We start from the raw sequence: 17767 nt of genomic DNA, 5'->3' as shown, positions 1-17767 counted from the left end.
AAAATATTCCAGTGATCCCCCATATGCACGTCACTGGTGAATATGTCGACACTTTTTTAGCTTTAAAATATGTCGCACTTATAGTAATTTTCACCCTCAAAATTTAATTTGAATCACTAAAAATATTTTGAAGGAAATTATAATAATTATAATAAATCGAAAGATTATTAAGATTTTAACACCCTGTCGCGACGAAACAAAGCAGAATCGGACCTATGTTCATATGAAAAATAAATCTTATTTTTACGTAAGAAATCTCCCCACGAGAGATGGCACATGTTTTTTGAAACAACCTGTGTGTCTCTAAAATCCTCTTATTTATTTTTTTAGTTATCATAAGCAGACTAGTTACAAAAATGAGATTAAAAGTTTGTAAAATGGCAGACAAGAGGTTACAGCTTACTCAAGAGACTCTGTCAGCCTTAAGAATAATCAAAATGTACACATGGGAGATATTCTTCGAACAACGCATATATCAAGCTAGGAAGTAAGTAAAAAATGTTTTTAAAACGTAGAGAAAATACTTACTTTAACCAAAATAAAAAAAAAATGTCAACCAAAATAAAAAGGTTTGTCAACCTAACCTATCTGTTTTCAGGAAAGAAATGAAGACAACGATGAAAGCCTTCTACTTAAAAATCATTCTTATCCTCATCGGAATAATGGGATCCAAAATAACATTCCCAATACTCCTCATCTGTTACGTAGCCTTAGGTTACATCCCCACCACAGAGCTCGTATTTTACGTCATAGGTCTGTTCAGAGAACTACGCCATTCTGTCGGAATCACCATACCCTTCGGCCTGACTAATTGCGCGGAAGTCTACGCCTCCCTTACCAGAGTAAGCAGAGTGTTGCACATCGAAGAACACTACAGAGGCTCAAACGACGATCCGATAAACAAAGATAAAGTTAAAGTCGAATGTAAAGACGTCAGCGTTTCTATAGGCAAGGAGAGTATACTTAAAAACATAACTTTTAATATAAATAACCCTGGATTAAATGTAGTCACCGGTTTAGTAGGATCAGGAAAAAGTTCTTTGCTCAAGACTATTTTGAGAGATTACCCGACTACTAAAGGTAGTATTACAGTTTTTGGTTCTATCTCTTATGCTTCACAAGATCCATGGTTGTTTCCTTCTACCATCAGACAAAATATTTTGTTTGGTCAAAGTTTCAATAAGCGTAGGTATGAGGAAGTCATTGACGTTTGTTCTTTGAAGTACGACATTAGCCTTCTACCAGAAGGAGACGAAACGGTTGTTATAGATAAAGGAATGAACCTGAGCAAAGGCCAACAGGCACGTTTGAACTTGGCCAGAGCCATCTATAAAGATAGCGACATCTACTTGCTGGATGATTCTTTAGCTGCACTGGACGTTAACGTTCAAGAAAACATTTTCAGAAAATGCATAAAAGACTATCTAAAAGACAAAATAGTGATTTTAGTAACACAAAACCCCGCCCATTTTAAAAGCGCAGCAAATATTATTTTACTGAACAGTGGAGGTCTGAAGTCGATTATAAAGCCTACGGAGAAAGTATCGGAAGAATTGGAAAATTTGAAAAACAAAATAATGGAGACTTTCGAAAGTGATCATAAGATCGTTAAAAATAATAATCTGATAGATGTTAATTTAGATGAGGAGAAGGAGCAAAAGAAAATATATCAAGAGGATAAAAAGCAGGGAAGTGTTGACTTGGCGACTTACTACAAGTACTTCAAATTTGGAGGGGGGATTATTATATTTTGTTTATGCATGTGCTTGTATCTGGGAGGGCAGTTTACAGAAAGCTATTCGGAGAAGCTGGTTTCAAAATGGTAAGTACTTTCTGAGACTACGTTGAAAAGAAGATTAAATAAATTAACGAAATTGCTTACTAAAATTATCATCGATTGTCATTCCCAGCTGTCTTTGACGCCGTTTTTTTTCAATCATCGTCTAAGTCCGTACGTCGCGTACGACGTGTAGTGGCTCTGGTTCTGGCTCTAAGGACCTGACGGCCGCACGTACCGCCCGTCTCCAATTTTCTCTGTTTTCAGTTCTTCGAACGGCACCCTCCAGGTTGGTATTCATAAGTTTTTCAACCATATCCACCCACCTGGTTGGCGATCTTCCTCGGCGGCGGGATCCTGCAGGTCTTCCCTGCACTACGAGTCTCTCCATATGCCCGCTCCTGTTGACGTGACCGAAGAAGGAAAGGATGCGTTTATAGACAGTGCTGGAAAGTCTTTGTGGTAATTGGATTGCATTAAGGACCGACACATTGGTGCGATGTGCTGTCCATGGTATTCGCAACATCCTCCTCCAGCACCACATCTCGAAGGCGTCAATGCGTCGTCTGTCGGCTGCCAACAGTGTCCATGTCTCAGAAGCATAAAGCATAACCGGAAAGACAAGACTGTTTACAAGATTGATTTTTGTCGATTGTGTTATGTGACTATTCGACCAAACTTTCGTGAGCTGCGTCATAGCGTTACGGCCCAGTTGAATTCTGCGGCGTATTTCCATTTCGCAACTACCGGTATTAGATATAAGTGCACCTAAATAAATAAATTGTTGCACAACCTCGCAGCGATCTATGTTTGTGATGTCTGGGCAGTTGTTGTTTTCGCGATCTACGATCATCACCTTAAGTCCTTCTGTAATTGATGCGAAGGCCGAACTCTCTACTGGTAGTTTCCAATCTTGTTAGAATTGTCCTCAGTTCCAGCTGGTTGGCGGTTACCAATACCGTGTCATCAGCAAAACGTAGGTTTGATATCTTGTAGCCGTTCAATGATACACCCCCTGTCCATTTTCAATCATACGGTACTTGAATATTAAACGAGGGTTTTAGACATCTGATGATTATACCGTATGAACGAAAAAAAAACGGCGTCCAGTTGGCTGGGAAATGACGATGTATGACATTTTCCATATAAATTTACATATAAAATGACAGCGATCTTCGTTTCATAGCCATCGCTGACGCCGTTATTCTCGATCATACGGTACTATAATAATAAAAAAATTGCCATTCTAGTTGAATTGTGTAATGTTCTGTTTATACTTTTATTATTTTTGGTGGTATTTTGGATTTAGGTTCCAACCTAAATTATTTTTGTTCAGTTTCTACTAATGATAAAATCAATTCCATACAAGGTAACTCATTCTATATACAGGGTGTCCCAATATTCCGTGGACATAGAACTACTACTTATTTTGAGAATCAAAATAAGTTAATTGCACATAATTTGCCTTTATACAAAAGTGCCTTGTCTGTCCGTTAGAGGGCATCAATCAAAAATATACCTGAACGTTAATTAATTTAAAAATTATTATTTTTTTTAAGATTTTTATGAAGCTTATTGTCAAATATAATTTGTGATACTAACATAAATTTCCATATTTTCGCCAACTAGATTATTAGAGCATAATAATATCCATATACCGGGTGCATCTCAAAAGTGGCTCACCCCTATAATTTTTTTATCTTTTTAGATCAAAAACGACATTTTGTATGTTAGTATATAACATAAATTAGGATTGATTGACGTATTCAATTGTTTTCGGTCACTTCCTGTTTCACCGGAAATGGTACACCGGTACAACTTTTGATTTTAAATGACACCTTCGGTATTTTTTTACTTTACTCGATAGAAAATGACACTCTGAACAGAATGACATATCATATGTCAACTTTTGACATTGTCGCATATGGTTTATTTGAAATTATAACTTGCGGTTCGTAACGAAAATTTGACTCGAAATACCAAGTTTGTGGTATCAAATTATTCGTACAAAAATGCTTTTTCCAAATATGCTAATGAGCCACCTTCGTTCCATTTAAAAAAATTGAGATATGATTAAAAATACGATTCGAGCATTCATTTTCTAACTGGCCAGGACAAGACACTAAAAACATTAGACGATCAAATCTATTTTTCCAAAACTCCTTGATTCAGAGTTAGTGTTTTTAATATAGCCATGGCACTCTAGATTGAATTTTAAAATACGATTTTTATTAAGCGAAAATTTCAAAAGTTGACATATGATATGTCATTCTATTCAGAATGTCATTTTCTATCGAATAAAGTAAAAAAAACCGAGGGTGCCATTTAAAAATCAAAACTTGTAGTCATTTCCGGTGAAACAGGAAGTGACAAAAAAACAATTGAATACGTCAATCGATCCTAATTTATGTCATAACAACCTAACATACCAAATCTCGGTTTTTTATCTGAAAAAATAAAAAAGTTATAGGGGTGAGCCACTTTTAAGACGCACCCGGTATAGCTTTAGAAAAATATTTTTTTTCCTCAAAAAGTATGCGCGATGGCGTTTTTTTCATAAGAGACAAAACATGTAGTAAATACTAGAGGGACCAATTTACGAAAAGAAAATCATCCATCGGTATCGAGTTTATTTATACTAAAATTTATGTAGGGGTGGGGGTAGTTTTCACCCTTTCCGTATTTTTTCTTGATTTTTGTGAAAGCCAAATCTTAAGGCATTTAACAAAACACAGACACCCAAAATCTCATTCAAATCGGAATAACGGTTTTTAAATTATCTGAAAAAATGTGTTTATTTTTCTAAAGTTTGATGCCCTCTAGCGGACAAACGAAGCACTTTTCTATAGAGGTAAATGGTGTCCAATGAACTTATTTTGACTCCAAAATTAGTAGTAGTTCTATGTCCATGGAATATTGGGACACCCTGTATTATCTTAAATATAAATCCATAATAAAATGTTTTAAGAGAACAATAAACATTGACGGCAAAAATTTATTTTACTTACTAAATAAATATTCTAGTCTATCTACAATATAATCGAAAAAAAAACGGCACCAGCGATGGCTATGAAATGAACATCACTGTCACTTTATAACAGGGTGTCCCACTTAAGATGGATACAAGCCAATATCTTGGTTGTTTGTTGAGCGATTTTTTTCATTTTTGGTAGGAGGCTGTATGGCTATAAAGGTGCATATTCATTATCCGCACGAACGAACGAACGAACGAACGAACGAACGAACGAATGTTCGCTAGTGGTATGGACGAGGACCGCACGATAGGACCGCACGAGAAGACCGGAGGCATTTGTTGGCGAACGCCTTTGATATACCGACTCGAAACGGATGGTCGAGCGAACGAACAAACGAACGGCCGTATGCGTTCGGTCCCCGTCCAAATATACCGCACTTTCATTCGTTCGTTCGTTCGTTCGTTCGTTCGTTTGTGCGGATAATGAATACGCACCTTTAAGGTGCGTATTCAAACCAAATCAAACCAAACGAACGAACGAATGTTCGCTAGTGGTATGGACGGGGACCGCACGATAGAACCGCACGAGAAGACCGCACGCATTTCTTCATTCGCGCGCCAGTTCAAATCGTCAAGATATTGTTATAAACCTGTTTTTTTTTGTTTATATACCGTCATTGAATTATCGCTAAGGAAGTTACTATGGAGCAGTGCATAAGGAGTCGAGCTAGGAAGCGAGAGACCGGAGTTCGAATCTCGGCCGGAACATCACTTTTTATTTTTTTTTTAAATACTGTTGTATTCTATAGTTTATTTTTGTAGTATAAGAAAAAGAACTATTTATTCTGTTATTTTTTAATCTCCGTTATTAATATAAATTGATTGTTAGTACAATACCTCATTTAATATAAAATAATATTCTACTTTTTGAAATGTATCGGGCCCTAATTGTACCTAAAAGTAATATATTTTTAGTGATATACCATATTGTAAACTATTTAATATTTTAGTCACTTAAAAAGTTAATTTGCATTGAATAATTGCCTACCATTAAAGGAAATTTGAGCTATATAATCCTTGATGGGCATATTCTGGGTATGCAAATACTTCCTTTAAATTTTGGGTGTCGTTCAACCGATTTATTCTCAAAACCAGAAACTTCTACATATAAAAAGAAGCAGAGGTCACTAATTATAATAAACTTCACCCTTGGTATTACTTCCACTAATTATAATAAACTTCACCCTTAGAATTACTTCTATCACAATTACAATACGTTCATCTGCATTGGCATTTTCTACTTTTCGATGGGAAACAATAAACTTCCCAATATTTTTTAAATGATGTAACAATTCCTCTTGTGGTTACTTTTCCATAGATATCCTCAACTCTGTCCTCATGTGAATTCAGAGGCAATGAAAATGAAAATTATTTACCATAAACATCGCAAACTAAAAACCTAATAAACAATTTTATACCGAATATAGAAATAAATTCAGTATTCTTACCTATCGTCCAAATCCATGTTAATAGATAATTATTATTTTTAAATATATTTTTGGAACTGCTGGTTTTAGTAATTATTAAATTAAACGAACTAAAAAGTCTTAAAATAAACAATTCTTAACCATAACCCCAAAAATTGCAGATCTCCTGTCAACTTTCTTTATTTTTTATTTATTCATTATTTTCCTAGTGACGTCACAGGTGGTATGCGCGAACTGAACGAAATTGGAGCCGCTATCGATCATACCTTGTATTCTTTTACCATGACGTCTAAACGCCTTTGATGTACCGACTCGAAGCGGATGGTCGAGCGCACGAACGAACGAACGGCCGCATGCGTTCGGTCCCCGTCTAAATATACCGCACTTTCATTCGTTCGTTCGTTCGTTCGGATAATGAATACGCACCTTAAATCTGAAAGCACACGCAGACGAACGCCTTTGATGTACCGACTCGAAGCGGATGGTCGAGCGCACGACCGAACGAACGGCCGCATGCGTTCGGTCCCCGTCTAAATATACCGCACTTTCATTCGTTCGTTCGTTCGTTCGTTCGGATAATGAATACGCACCTTAAGACGTACATTTTGTCCAGAGTAAGAAATGCGATACCTCATAGACGTACGTTTTAATGGGGTTTGATATTATTCGAGTCAAGAGTAAACTAACCTTAGGACAGTATTTATTTCAAATCTGATAAATTATATTAAATCCTCCTTACCTAAGATACTTAATTTAATTTTTATAAATATTGATACAGGGTATGACATTAAAATAAGACATTTATATTTTTATCATTATTTTTTAAGTACTTACGACGCCACTGGATAAACAACTGGTTTATTATCAATAACCAATAATATCCAATTATCAATTACTTAATAATCGATTTAAGTTTGGTCAAAGATGTTGACTTTCACTTCGTTATAGTTTTATAAATCTTTGTTTAGAGCATATTTTTCAAAGTTAATAATGATTGTTTTAAATAACTATTTGGATTTTTTAAAATATTCCTCAATAAAACGAATAAAAATCATATTTCAGATTCCATTGAAAACTGGGTTTTTAAATTATTTTGTAACTCATTTTATTCATTAAAACAACAAAATAAATTTAAAATATTTAGTTTTTTTGTATCGTATCATAATTATTATGGAAGCTATCTGAAAACTTAAATCGATTATTAATTGATAATTGGTTATTGATAATAAACCATTTGTTTATCCAGTGGTAAAAAATAATAAAAATAAAAATGTCTTACTTTAATAACACACCCTGTATCAATATTTATCAAAATTAGAACTTAAGTATCTTGGGTAAGGAGGATTCAATATAATTTATCAGATTTGAAATAAATACTGTCCTAAGGTTAGTTTACTCTTGACTCGAATAATATCAAACCCCATTAAAACGTACGTCTATGAGGTATCGCATTTCTTACTCTGGACAAAATGTACGTCGTATAGCCATACTACCAACTGCCAAAAATGCAAAAGATTGCTCAACAAACAACCAAGATCAACAAAGGCTTGTATCCATCTTAAGTGGGATACCCTGTATGTATAATTATATGTGGCATGTCATTGATGTTTATTTTCAAGCCAACTGGACTACTTTTTTTCGATCCTACGGTATCTATTTATACCTCTTTCACTGTATTCTAGGGTGGACTATCAACAACAAGCATACGATATTGGTCTGGGTAAAAATGTAACAGCAAAAGACACCAACGCAACGTTAACACAAACCGATGCATTGGGAAGACGAGATAGAACGTTTAATCTATATACGATAATGATTTCCTCGTCTGCTGTTCTGGCCTTAGTCAAAGCCTACTCTCTTTTACGGTATTGTAGAAAGGCGTCCATTAATATACACCAAGCGATGTGCCACAGCGTGATCAATTCGGCCATGAGCTTTATGGATAACCATTTCATTGGCAATATACTAAATAGGTTTTCGTACGATTTGGATGTGATTGATGAAATGCTTCCGTTTATATTTATGGAGTTCTTCAGAGTAAGTATTAATATTGAAACAATCAATGTACAGGGTGGGTCAAATTCGACGCTTTTAAAGGGAAATACCCTTTTCTGTAGGAGATAGACGAAAGCTAATGTCGGTGTCTGTAGCTTAATTTTTATCAAATACGTGATGGTGAAAATCGCACATCGATATCTGTTAGCGTTTCGGAGTTACGGGGTGTTTTTCAAACATGTGTATTTTTCACAAATCGCTGTAACTTTTTTGCTATGGAAAATTTTGTATTTTTATGAAAACAATTCCAAAGCCCTTTTTTACGTAGAATCTAATGGCGTATGTACTATTACATAGAATTTAATCAACAGAAAAATTGATTTTTTATATAGGACACCCTGTATATTTTTAATTCATTAAAAAAATCACCTTTCCAAAAATATAGTACACTTGATATTCTGCTCGATTCCTTTTCGATATATAGAGTTTATAAAAATTCGTCCCCTTTGAATGAGAATCTAGAGAGTCTAGATTATTAATGAATTTGACGCTGTTGGTTTCCACAAGCAACTAATGCAAGCTCAACTAAAGACATCTAGTATATCTATAAATTTATTTAAATAAAACTAAAACACTTGATTTTATAAATTAATACGTACTTATATTTTCCATTTTGCACTTTTAGAGCTTTATCAATATTGGCGGAATACTTATCTTGATAGCTACAGTAAATTGGATCTTCCTTATGTTTGCTATAATCTTTTTCTCCGTATTATTCTGCGTGAGAATGGTATACATGCCAACTGGGCGTACACTAAAAAGACTGGAAGCAATGAGTAAGTATATTATATCATACTAATTTATATGGTCATCTGGAAAAATAATATCTATACAGGGTCCGGCAATAGTGCGTCGGGCATCCTAGAATAAAAAACTTGGGAATTTTGTTTAAGCGTAAACCTAAAGTATGTACTAGAATGTATTTCAAACGTAAAGCACAGATTATTACAGATGTATCAGTAAGACGAAGAAACTAAATAAGACAAGGATGCATTTCGGTCCCTTTAAACAGGGCTATTTAAACGGATCGAATGCAAAGCGCATGCGAATGATCAATCGCTCCAACACAACAACAGTGCGATCAGTGTTATGCCACGATGGTTTTTGCAGTTCACACAGTCGCACAGCTTTTTAAGTTTTTGGATGCCACTTTCTCACAATTATCGCGGGTTTAAGTAAATAAAATTTAAATTAAACTCACAAGATAGCAATAATTACTTTGAAAATGTACGCTTTAAACCCTTTTCAGTATTTTTTCAATTAGGTTTGAATTTTGAAAGATTTTATGATTTTTAAAGATTCTGACTAAAAAAAAAGTGAAAGAAAAAATTATTTCTGTTCTTGTTTGGCGGTTGTTCTTAGTAACCGCTATAGCAGCGCCCTACTACGTATGCGCTCCAAAACAATTATAAGTTTTGGCAGCAAGACGAGCATTCCAATCTAAATTTGTTTCCTTTATCTATGCAATAATATTATGATTTTTCAATGACAGTGACATTACATGATAGGGCGACTCTCATAGGTGTGTTGACTAAGACCAAAAGCATAAAAGGCAGGTTTTTAACTCAAATTGTTTCAATCGTTACTGTTTTCTTCAAAGACGAATACCTTTAACAATAAAAAGCTATTGAGATGAATCAAAAACAAAGTATCGAGAAAAGATGCACCTTGATTATCTGTATCTTTATAGATCTGTGTCTCCCTTTTTAGTTATAACTCAACATACAGTCTCAGGGCAAAACAAAAATAAATTTTCTAATTTTAGCTCGAAGTCCTCTCATTGGTCACCTTAATGCATCAGTAGAAGGCTTAACTACCATAAGGGCATATAAGGCAGAAGAAGTATTAAAGGATGAATTCGACAAACATCAAGATCTAGCGAATTCATCCTTCTACATGATGAAGACAACTAGAATGGCATTTGGATTCGTCATGGATTTCATGGGAGCCATGTTCATTCTATTCATTATCATAATCCTGCTGTGTGTAGATACACGTAAGTTAAATTATTGTAGATTGCCACATTGATACACTGTAGTTAGTTATTGTAGATTGCCACTTTACCTAACATTATTCCGAACTTTGTCTTTAACAAACACATACGAATTCCAAGGATTGTCCTTAAAAAGACTTGCAAACACTTAGGTGAACTCCAAGAACAGTTAACCTAATAGGACTGCTCATTCAGCCAAAAGTGTCCGCCAGGTGCATGCGAAAACTACTCGCTTTGTGACGTCATTGTAGCCCTTAACCAACCAATAATACACACACGTGCATTATTAATGCAAAACGTTCATTATTTAGTTTATTTATTTAAACACCTTATATGTATGCAGTATAGAAAATTAACTGTATAAATCGTATTAAATACTCAGATAATGCATTTTTAAGAACATCAGTTCCCAGCATCACCTTTTGCAAGCATTCTTTTTAGAGTACTTCCATATTTTGCTTTAAAATAATTAATAAACAAAATCGTGGGCACTTAGTATGCACTTTGTCACAATCCACAACACAAAATGAACGTATTTATACACTCTATAGCTCTAAAAACTTTAAAGACACCTTTTTCACATTTAAAATTGACAAAATAATTAACTCAAAATTTCTTAGCTGTTATTTTTGTAAGTTTACCATAGGTAACTAATAATACACACTATCATGACAAGGCCACGAAGGCTTTGACAAGGGCTACAATGACGTCACAACTGTCAGCTGAAGCGCGGGAAGAGGCGAATGTACGTCTTATGAGGATGAGCAATCCTATTAGTTTACCGTTCTTGGGTGAACTCTATCTATAATTTAATTCTCCAATATGATATTCAAAATACGTTTGTGTTAGTCCATGGGAGGTCTGTGACAAAAACCTGTATTAAAGGCGGTTTTACATAGATTAAAAACTCTTACTACACTCAGTGATGTGGTGTTTCCCCATTTTTCCCACAGAATCTGCATTCGCCGTTGTTTCTTAGCTGCAGTCTACTGAAAAATCCGTCACAATCTGAAGATTGTTCTTACTTAAACCAAGGAAAATAATTGATTTTACTTGATCGTAAGTTCTGAGAAATTTCTTCGAGTGTCTTAGACTGTTGGAGGATTTCCATTCCAGGTTACGAATGGAGACTTCCAGATTCTTGAGTTCCGCTTTAAGTTGGTTTCCACTTGGGAAGCGGAACGGTTCTGGTCCAGTTAATGGAGTGTTCGCTCCTTTTCTAGCTAGATCGTTTGCTTTTTCATTACCTACTATCCCTTGGTGGGCTGGCACCCAGTGTAGGAGGACTTTATTTTCTTTGCCTAATGCTTGGTTATCGGATAAGATCTCTATTTCTTTTTTTCGATAGTTCCTATCTAAGACAGTGGCGTAGCTACCTACGGGCTAGACGGGGCAGTGCCCCGGGTCTCTCAAGCTCAGGGGGCCCTCGAATCCTTACCAGAAATCTTGATCGAACTGAATTTCTGGAAATTTCTCCCATTTTCAAAATAAATATGACAGGTTCCAACCCCACTTTAATAATGACAACTCAGTTGAGAGAAATTCAAAGGTTATGCCTAAGGAATTCGCAGCAAAATAAAAACACTAAATCACCACAATACACCAAAACACTTTTACTTTTATACTGGACGCGCGTTTCGCTAACCATGTTCAAACCAAACTCAAAAGTTTATAATCATCTGATGATGATGCTAACATGGTTAGCGAAACGCGCGTCCAGTGTAAAAGTAAAAGTGTTTTAGTGTATTGTGGTGATTTAGTGTTTTTATTTTGCTGTGTAACACCAAAGGTTCCAAACCTCAACTGTAATAAGGAATTCCCCTAAATTCTTTCTGTAGGTTGGCAGTGTTGTCAATTTGACGGATAGTGATATGTGCGTTTTATTATTCATCGATGTGCGTTTTACTGTGAATTCGAGTTAAGATTTTTTTTCGAGAACGGATAAAAAATTAATGCTGTATCAGGAGTAAGTAAGCTAATGTCAATAAACCTTTTTGTACTGGTTAATATAGTGGTTCGATTTTATTTGATTTTACCACTCATATTGATGTCTGTTAAGTCAATAAATCGTTTCAAATCTATAGATTTCGGCTACAGCTCATTGTATAACGCGAAATATCGTGAAAAAATGCAAGTCACCTGCAGTACGTCAATTCAGGTCCACAGGCAGGAGATCGTTCATGGTCTCCACCGTTAAAGGTGGTAACACTAAGGTTTATGCAAACCGCATCCTCCTATATCTTTTAACCTTCCTTATCTTAACCCTCCTATATCTGATAACTGAGATACCGTATGCTTTCAACTAAAATGGGACACCCTGTACATACTTCGCCATCTAAACAAGCCTTAGAATACTTAATATAAACTTATTTATATACCCATATACTTATATGTAAGAAATGTTAACTCATCTGGCACCATTCTGCCACTTTTTGTTACTGTTTAATATTTTTATTACCCTCCCTGCTGTGCACAAAAAAGAGCTTAAGTAGCTTAGCATTTTTAAAGTATTTCATATTTTTATTTGATAAAACCTAATCAGTTTACATAGCAGTGGGGCCCCATTTTTTGATTTGCCTCAGGGCCCTTGGTTACCTAGCTACGCCACTGATCTAAGACCCCCATCCCTACGTATCTTTGTGTCTCGGTACTACATGATATTTCTAATTTTTACCAACTAAATGGCAATTACATGGCGTTAAATTTATCCTACTCTCAGATCCTACTACTGAATGTAAATAAAATCAAATCCGCTATAACAAAGACACTATTGTACAGTATTTTCGAAGACATTAGGAAATTCTGGAAAACTTAATTCGTTTGTCCAGACGATAATCCAAACATGTGTCAACAATGACGCCCACAAAAACAGTGACCAAATTAAGAGTCCCATCCTATTCCAATTGACATCGGAAAAACTATAACTAGTTCAACAGATCTCAAAGTTAAAAATGAAAAATTCGAACACGAATGCTATTGATATTGATGAATTTGTTAATTCTAACCCAGTCTCTAAAAAGTCCAAAGTTGATGTGTGCTACTCCGGTTCTTCCGGAAATTCTGTTGTCGATTAAGGAAAATCTGATTATTTCAATAAGAAAAGCCAACAAACCTTAACCAGTTATAAAATAAATAATATCTTTGGTTATTACCCAAACCTTGGAGAGAGAAATGGCACTATTCTCAGCAAGAAGGAATAAAGGTTGTTTTATTTTTTTTGCTGGTTTTGATAAGGAATAACCGGTAATTTCATGTTTTAAATTACCGTTTGCCTGTAAGTTACACACTGTAATCGTAAATTAAACACTGTAAACTTTGCCGGTAAAATAACACTAATAGTCACATCTTTGTTTGAAGAAAAACAATCTTGAACCATTGAATAAATATTTGTTACAACAGAAACACTTTTAAATATATCATCATCATTTTGGGCTTATTCAACCATTCCCAATTATAGTATAACCTCCCTCACAAATTTAGGTACTCTCTTTGTAGTTGGGCACATTGTCACAAATTACCTATAACAGATGCGAAAGAACACCGAATTACGCGTTCAGGTTTCTGTGACCTTCAGAAAGAGTTCATAGACAATCCGCATCAATGTATAGTTTGGGTTATTATTTGTTTGGGTGAAAATAATCTGCACCAATATGTTATCGAGGCATACAAAAAGGTCCACAGACTTCGAGACATACGAAAAATCAAGTCCATTTAGCGTGTGTCGCAATTTTCACACCTTAAAAAATTAGTTTTTTATAGCTATAGCAACTGCAGCGACTATGAAAAAAGCTGTGTGATTTTCATAGAAAATAAGGGCACCTGCAATTCATTTGAGAATGTTATAAATCGCTAAAAGATGTTTCAAGTCTCTTGGATTTCTATTAATATTAAATAAATTTTATTAAAAATTGAACTAAAATTGTTAGTATCATTAAAAAGAATTCAAATTCAAAAACTGTATCACTCAAATTCCCTCATTTAAGGTGAATATTAAAGTAAATATAAATACAGCTCATTCTAAGCTCTACTTATCTTTAAGAAAAATTTAAATCATTGTTGCAATTGGGCCTTAATGCCATTTCGAATGAACAATAGTATTAATAATGTACATTATAATAATAATAAATTTTATATCATAGTGTGTATTAAAACTACTAAAACACTTTTAAATTGGTATTATATTAACAACTTTTGTTTTTTAATCCAAAAAAAAGTTACCAATTTTCTCAATCAAAATATTTGTGGTCCTGAAAAGGACCTTCGTTTTCCCATGTTCGTCAAGGTAGGTAATGGGTAAACGGTAAAAAAACAGGATAATGAAATTTAAAAAATTACAAAAATTGTTCAAAAGTGCCTCCCTCTTGCATTAAACAATAACCCAAACGATCATAAAATCCCCTCCTCACATTGGATAACATATCAGGGGTGACAGTGTCAAAGGCATTAAATATTTTCTGCCTTAACTGCTCCAAGTTTTGAATTTCTTCATGGCCGTAAATTTTAGATTTTATGTACCCCCATAAAAAGAAATCATTCACCGAGAAGTCAGGTGAAATTAAACGTCAGTCTAAACAAAACTGTCATTTTTGAAAACTTGTCAAAATTTGGACACACGCTAAATGGACTTGATTTTCCTATGTCTCGAAGTCTGTGGACTTTTCTGTATAATCTCACAGTAATTTAATAGATTGCTCGTCATATTATATCAGCTCGTAGGAGATTAGGAAAAAAAAAGATATTTATAGTATAAAAAATTAATTTATTTAACAAAATTTAATTAAAGATGTGACAAAATAGTTACATTTCTATTGGTTCTATCGGACTTTTTTCGACTATATAAATCTTTATTTTTTGTAAACTTTAATGCATAAAATATTTTCAATCTAATAAATAATTTAATGATGTAAATAAGAGGAAATTTCTCACATGGGTGGTCAAATTTTATAGTTTTCATTATATTAAACAGCCTCTGAATGTTTTCTTCAGTGCAAAACTCATCAAAATTTAATATAAATAATGTTTCCAGCCTGTAAATAAAATGAACAAATTTTTCCACTTTCATGATCAAAGGCTTTTAAATGGGTAAATAATTTCGAGTTATCTAGAGATTCGGATTCTTTTGCAAATTTTAGACAAATATCACATTGATGTATTCGAAGACCCTTTTTAATGATGTAGTCAAACATAATTAAAGGCATTTTGAGTTGAAAACATTTCTCCGAAGCTGTTTGATATAATGAAAACTATAAAATTTGACCACCCATGTGAGAAATTTCATCTTATTTACATCATTAAATGATTTATTAGATTGAAAATATTTGATGTATTAAAGTTTACAAATAAAGATTTATATAGTCGAAAAAAGTCCGATAGAACCAATAGAAAGGTAACTATTTTGTCACATTTTTAATTAAATTTTGTTAAATAAATTAATTTTTTATACTATAAATATCTTTTTTTTTTTCCTTATAAATAAACACATTTGCATCCCATTTTAAATAAGATATACAAATTACCAAAACTTAGAAATAACAGTTCAAAAGTTCCACAAAAATCCTACACGCGTTTTTAAAATGAAACATATAACCACGCACTATGTCATTCCAGCAAGCGAATACGACACAGCATAGGTTTCCGGACTAAACGACTGGTGTATTTACACCACTCAATAGGCGTGTCGGGTTTGCCGAGCGGTTTCCGATGCAGTCGCTTTCTTTCGCATCTGTTATAGGTAATTTGTGACATTGTTGTCTATTGTTCGCTATGCGGGCTCAAGTTATCCCTGGTTATTTCCTAATATCATAGTCCCATCTCAGGTTTGGTCTTCCTCTAAGTCTTTTGATTCTTCGTGGCTACCATGCTGTAATTTTTGCGGTCCATCTGTTGTCCGTCCTTCTTGCCAGGTGTCCTGGCCATTGCCACTTGAGGGATTTGATTCTGTGGACAACATCTATTACCTGGGTCTTTTGTCGTGTCCACTCTATTCTTTTACGGTCTCTCCTGGTTATTCCCAGCATATTTCGTTCCATTAAGCGCTGAGCGACCCGCAGTTTCCTTATAATGTCCGTGTTAAGTGCCCAGGTTTCGCATGCGTAGGTCATGACTGGTAGTACACATTGGTCTAATATTTTCTTCTTTAGATAAAATGACATTCTAGATTTGAATATGATTGAGTTTCTTCCATAAGTACTTAAGTTTAAAAGATATATAAACTCGATTTCCTTTCTTTTACTTAAATTTTTTAATTGACGTTTTTTTTTATTTTTTAGAAATATCTGTTGGAAATGTTGGGTTAGCTCTCACCCAAGTTTTCATGCTCACCGGGTATTTGCAGTGGGCAGTGCGTCAATGGGCAGACCTAGAAAACTGCATGACTTCGGTAGAAAGAGTGCTAGAATATACCGACGTCCAACAGGAGAACAAATTAGGCGGAGCTCTAAACGATTGGCCCAAAGATGGTTCTATTAAGTACGAAAACGTCAGTCTTTCGTACAATGGTGACAATAAAGTACTGAGAAACATTAGTGTCACTATAAAACCATGTAGTAAAATTGGAATTGTTGGAAGAACTGGTGCTGGAAAATCATCCATTATTTCAACTTTGTTTAGACTCTACGACTGTGAAGGTAGAATACTCATTGACGATATCGATATTACCACTGTATCCATTAGTTTTCTAAGAAAAAGCATTTCGATTATACCCCAGGATCCAATAATTTTTGAAGGCACGGTTAGAGATAATATTGACCCTTACAAGGTCTACTCTGATGAAGAAATTTGGCAGGTGCTCGAAAAAGTGCAAATAAAGGATCTCGTACCGACGTTGGAAGACGACATACTTACCTTAAATCTAAGTACCGGACAAAAACAACTTCTCTCTTTAGCGAGAGCGATTATACGTAAAAATAAAATAGTGGTTCTGGATGAGGCAACTGCAAATATGGACGAACAAGCCGAAGAGCTGGTGCACAAACTCATTCAAGAGAATTTTGAGGATTGTACAGTGGTGATGATTGCACATAGATTAAGTACGATTATGCATTGTGATAAAGTGATGGTCATGGACAATGGCAGCGTTGCCGAATTTGATGATCCGAAAACATTAGTGGCAAATAAAGAGAGTTTGTTTTACTCCATGACGCAACAAGCGAAAATGGGCTCGTGATATTTATTGTAAATACTGTAAGATAATAAAATTTGTTAAGTAAGTTGTTAAATTTATTTATATAGTCATTTTTACAAGAACTCAGCTAATTTAAAATGGTTTAGAACTACCCCAGTCAAAATAAACAAAAAAAGGGCGTTAAATAACAATAATTAGCATAAAGCTGAAAATTGGTACAGGTCTTAAATACACTATTATAAATGATATCTGAAAAATTCCCCTCCCACGTCTGCTAAAAAATTATTCAGGGTCAAAAATCAAAAATAGGTTTTTTTCTCCTAAACAGTAAGCGCTATCGCAAAAGTACCTTAAACAA

The 17767-nt window shown here is 34.5% G+C and overlaps 1 protein-coding gene across 3 annotated transcripts in view; it reads left to right on the top strand.

The window, feature by feature from the left end:
* The window catches only part of LOC115877563 (multidrug resistance-associated protein 4-like), an 80009-nt gene extending 62515 nt beyond the window's left edge, over positions 1-17494 (top strand). For all 3 annotated transcript variants that reach the window (XM_030893803.1, XM_030893804.1, XM_030893805.1), the window contains exons 5-10: positions 331-487; positions 599-1822; positions 7921-8275; positions 8919-9069; positions 10059-10289; positions 16556-17494. In XM_030893803.1, the coding sequence (XP_030749663.1) occupies positions 331-487; positions 599-1822; positions 7921-8275; positions 8919-9069; positions 10059-10289; positions 16556-17451 (3014 nt within the window). In that variant the 3' untranslated portion in view covers positions 17452-17494. The remainder of the gene's footprint in view (positions 1-330; positions 488-598; positions 1823-7920; positions 8276-8918; positions 9070-10058; positions 10290-16555) is intronic.
* Positions 17495-17767: the final 273 nt, after the last annotated feature.

The sequence above is a fragment of the Sitophilus oryzae genome, unplaced genomic scaffold, assembly GCF_002938485.1.
Source record: "Sitophilus oryzae breed Bouriz unplaced genomic scaffold, Soryzae_2.0 scaffold_1494_pilon_pilon, whole genome shotgun sequence".
Taxonomy (NCBI): domain Eukaryota; kingdom Metazoa; phylum Arthropoda; class Insecta; order Coleoptera; family Curculionidae; genus Sitophilus; species Sitophilus oryzae.
This window is presented reverse-complemented; position numbering and strand designations above follow the sequence as displayed.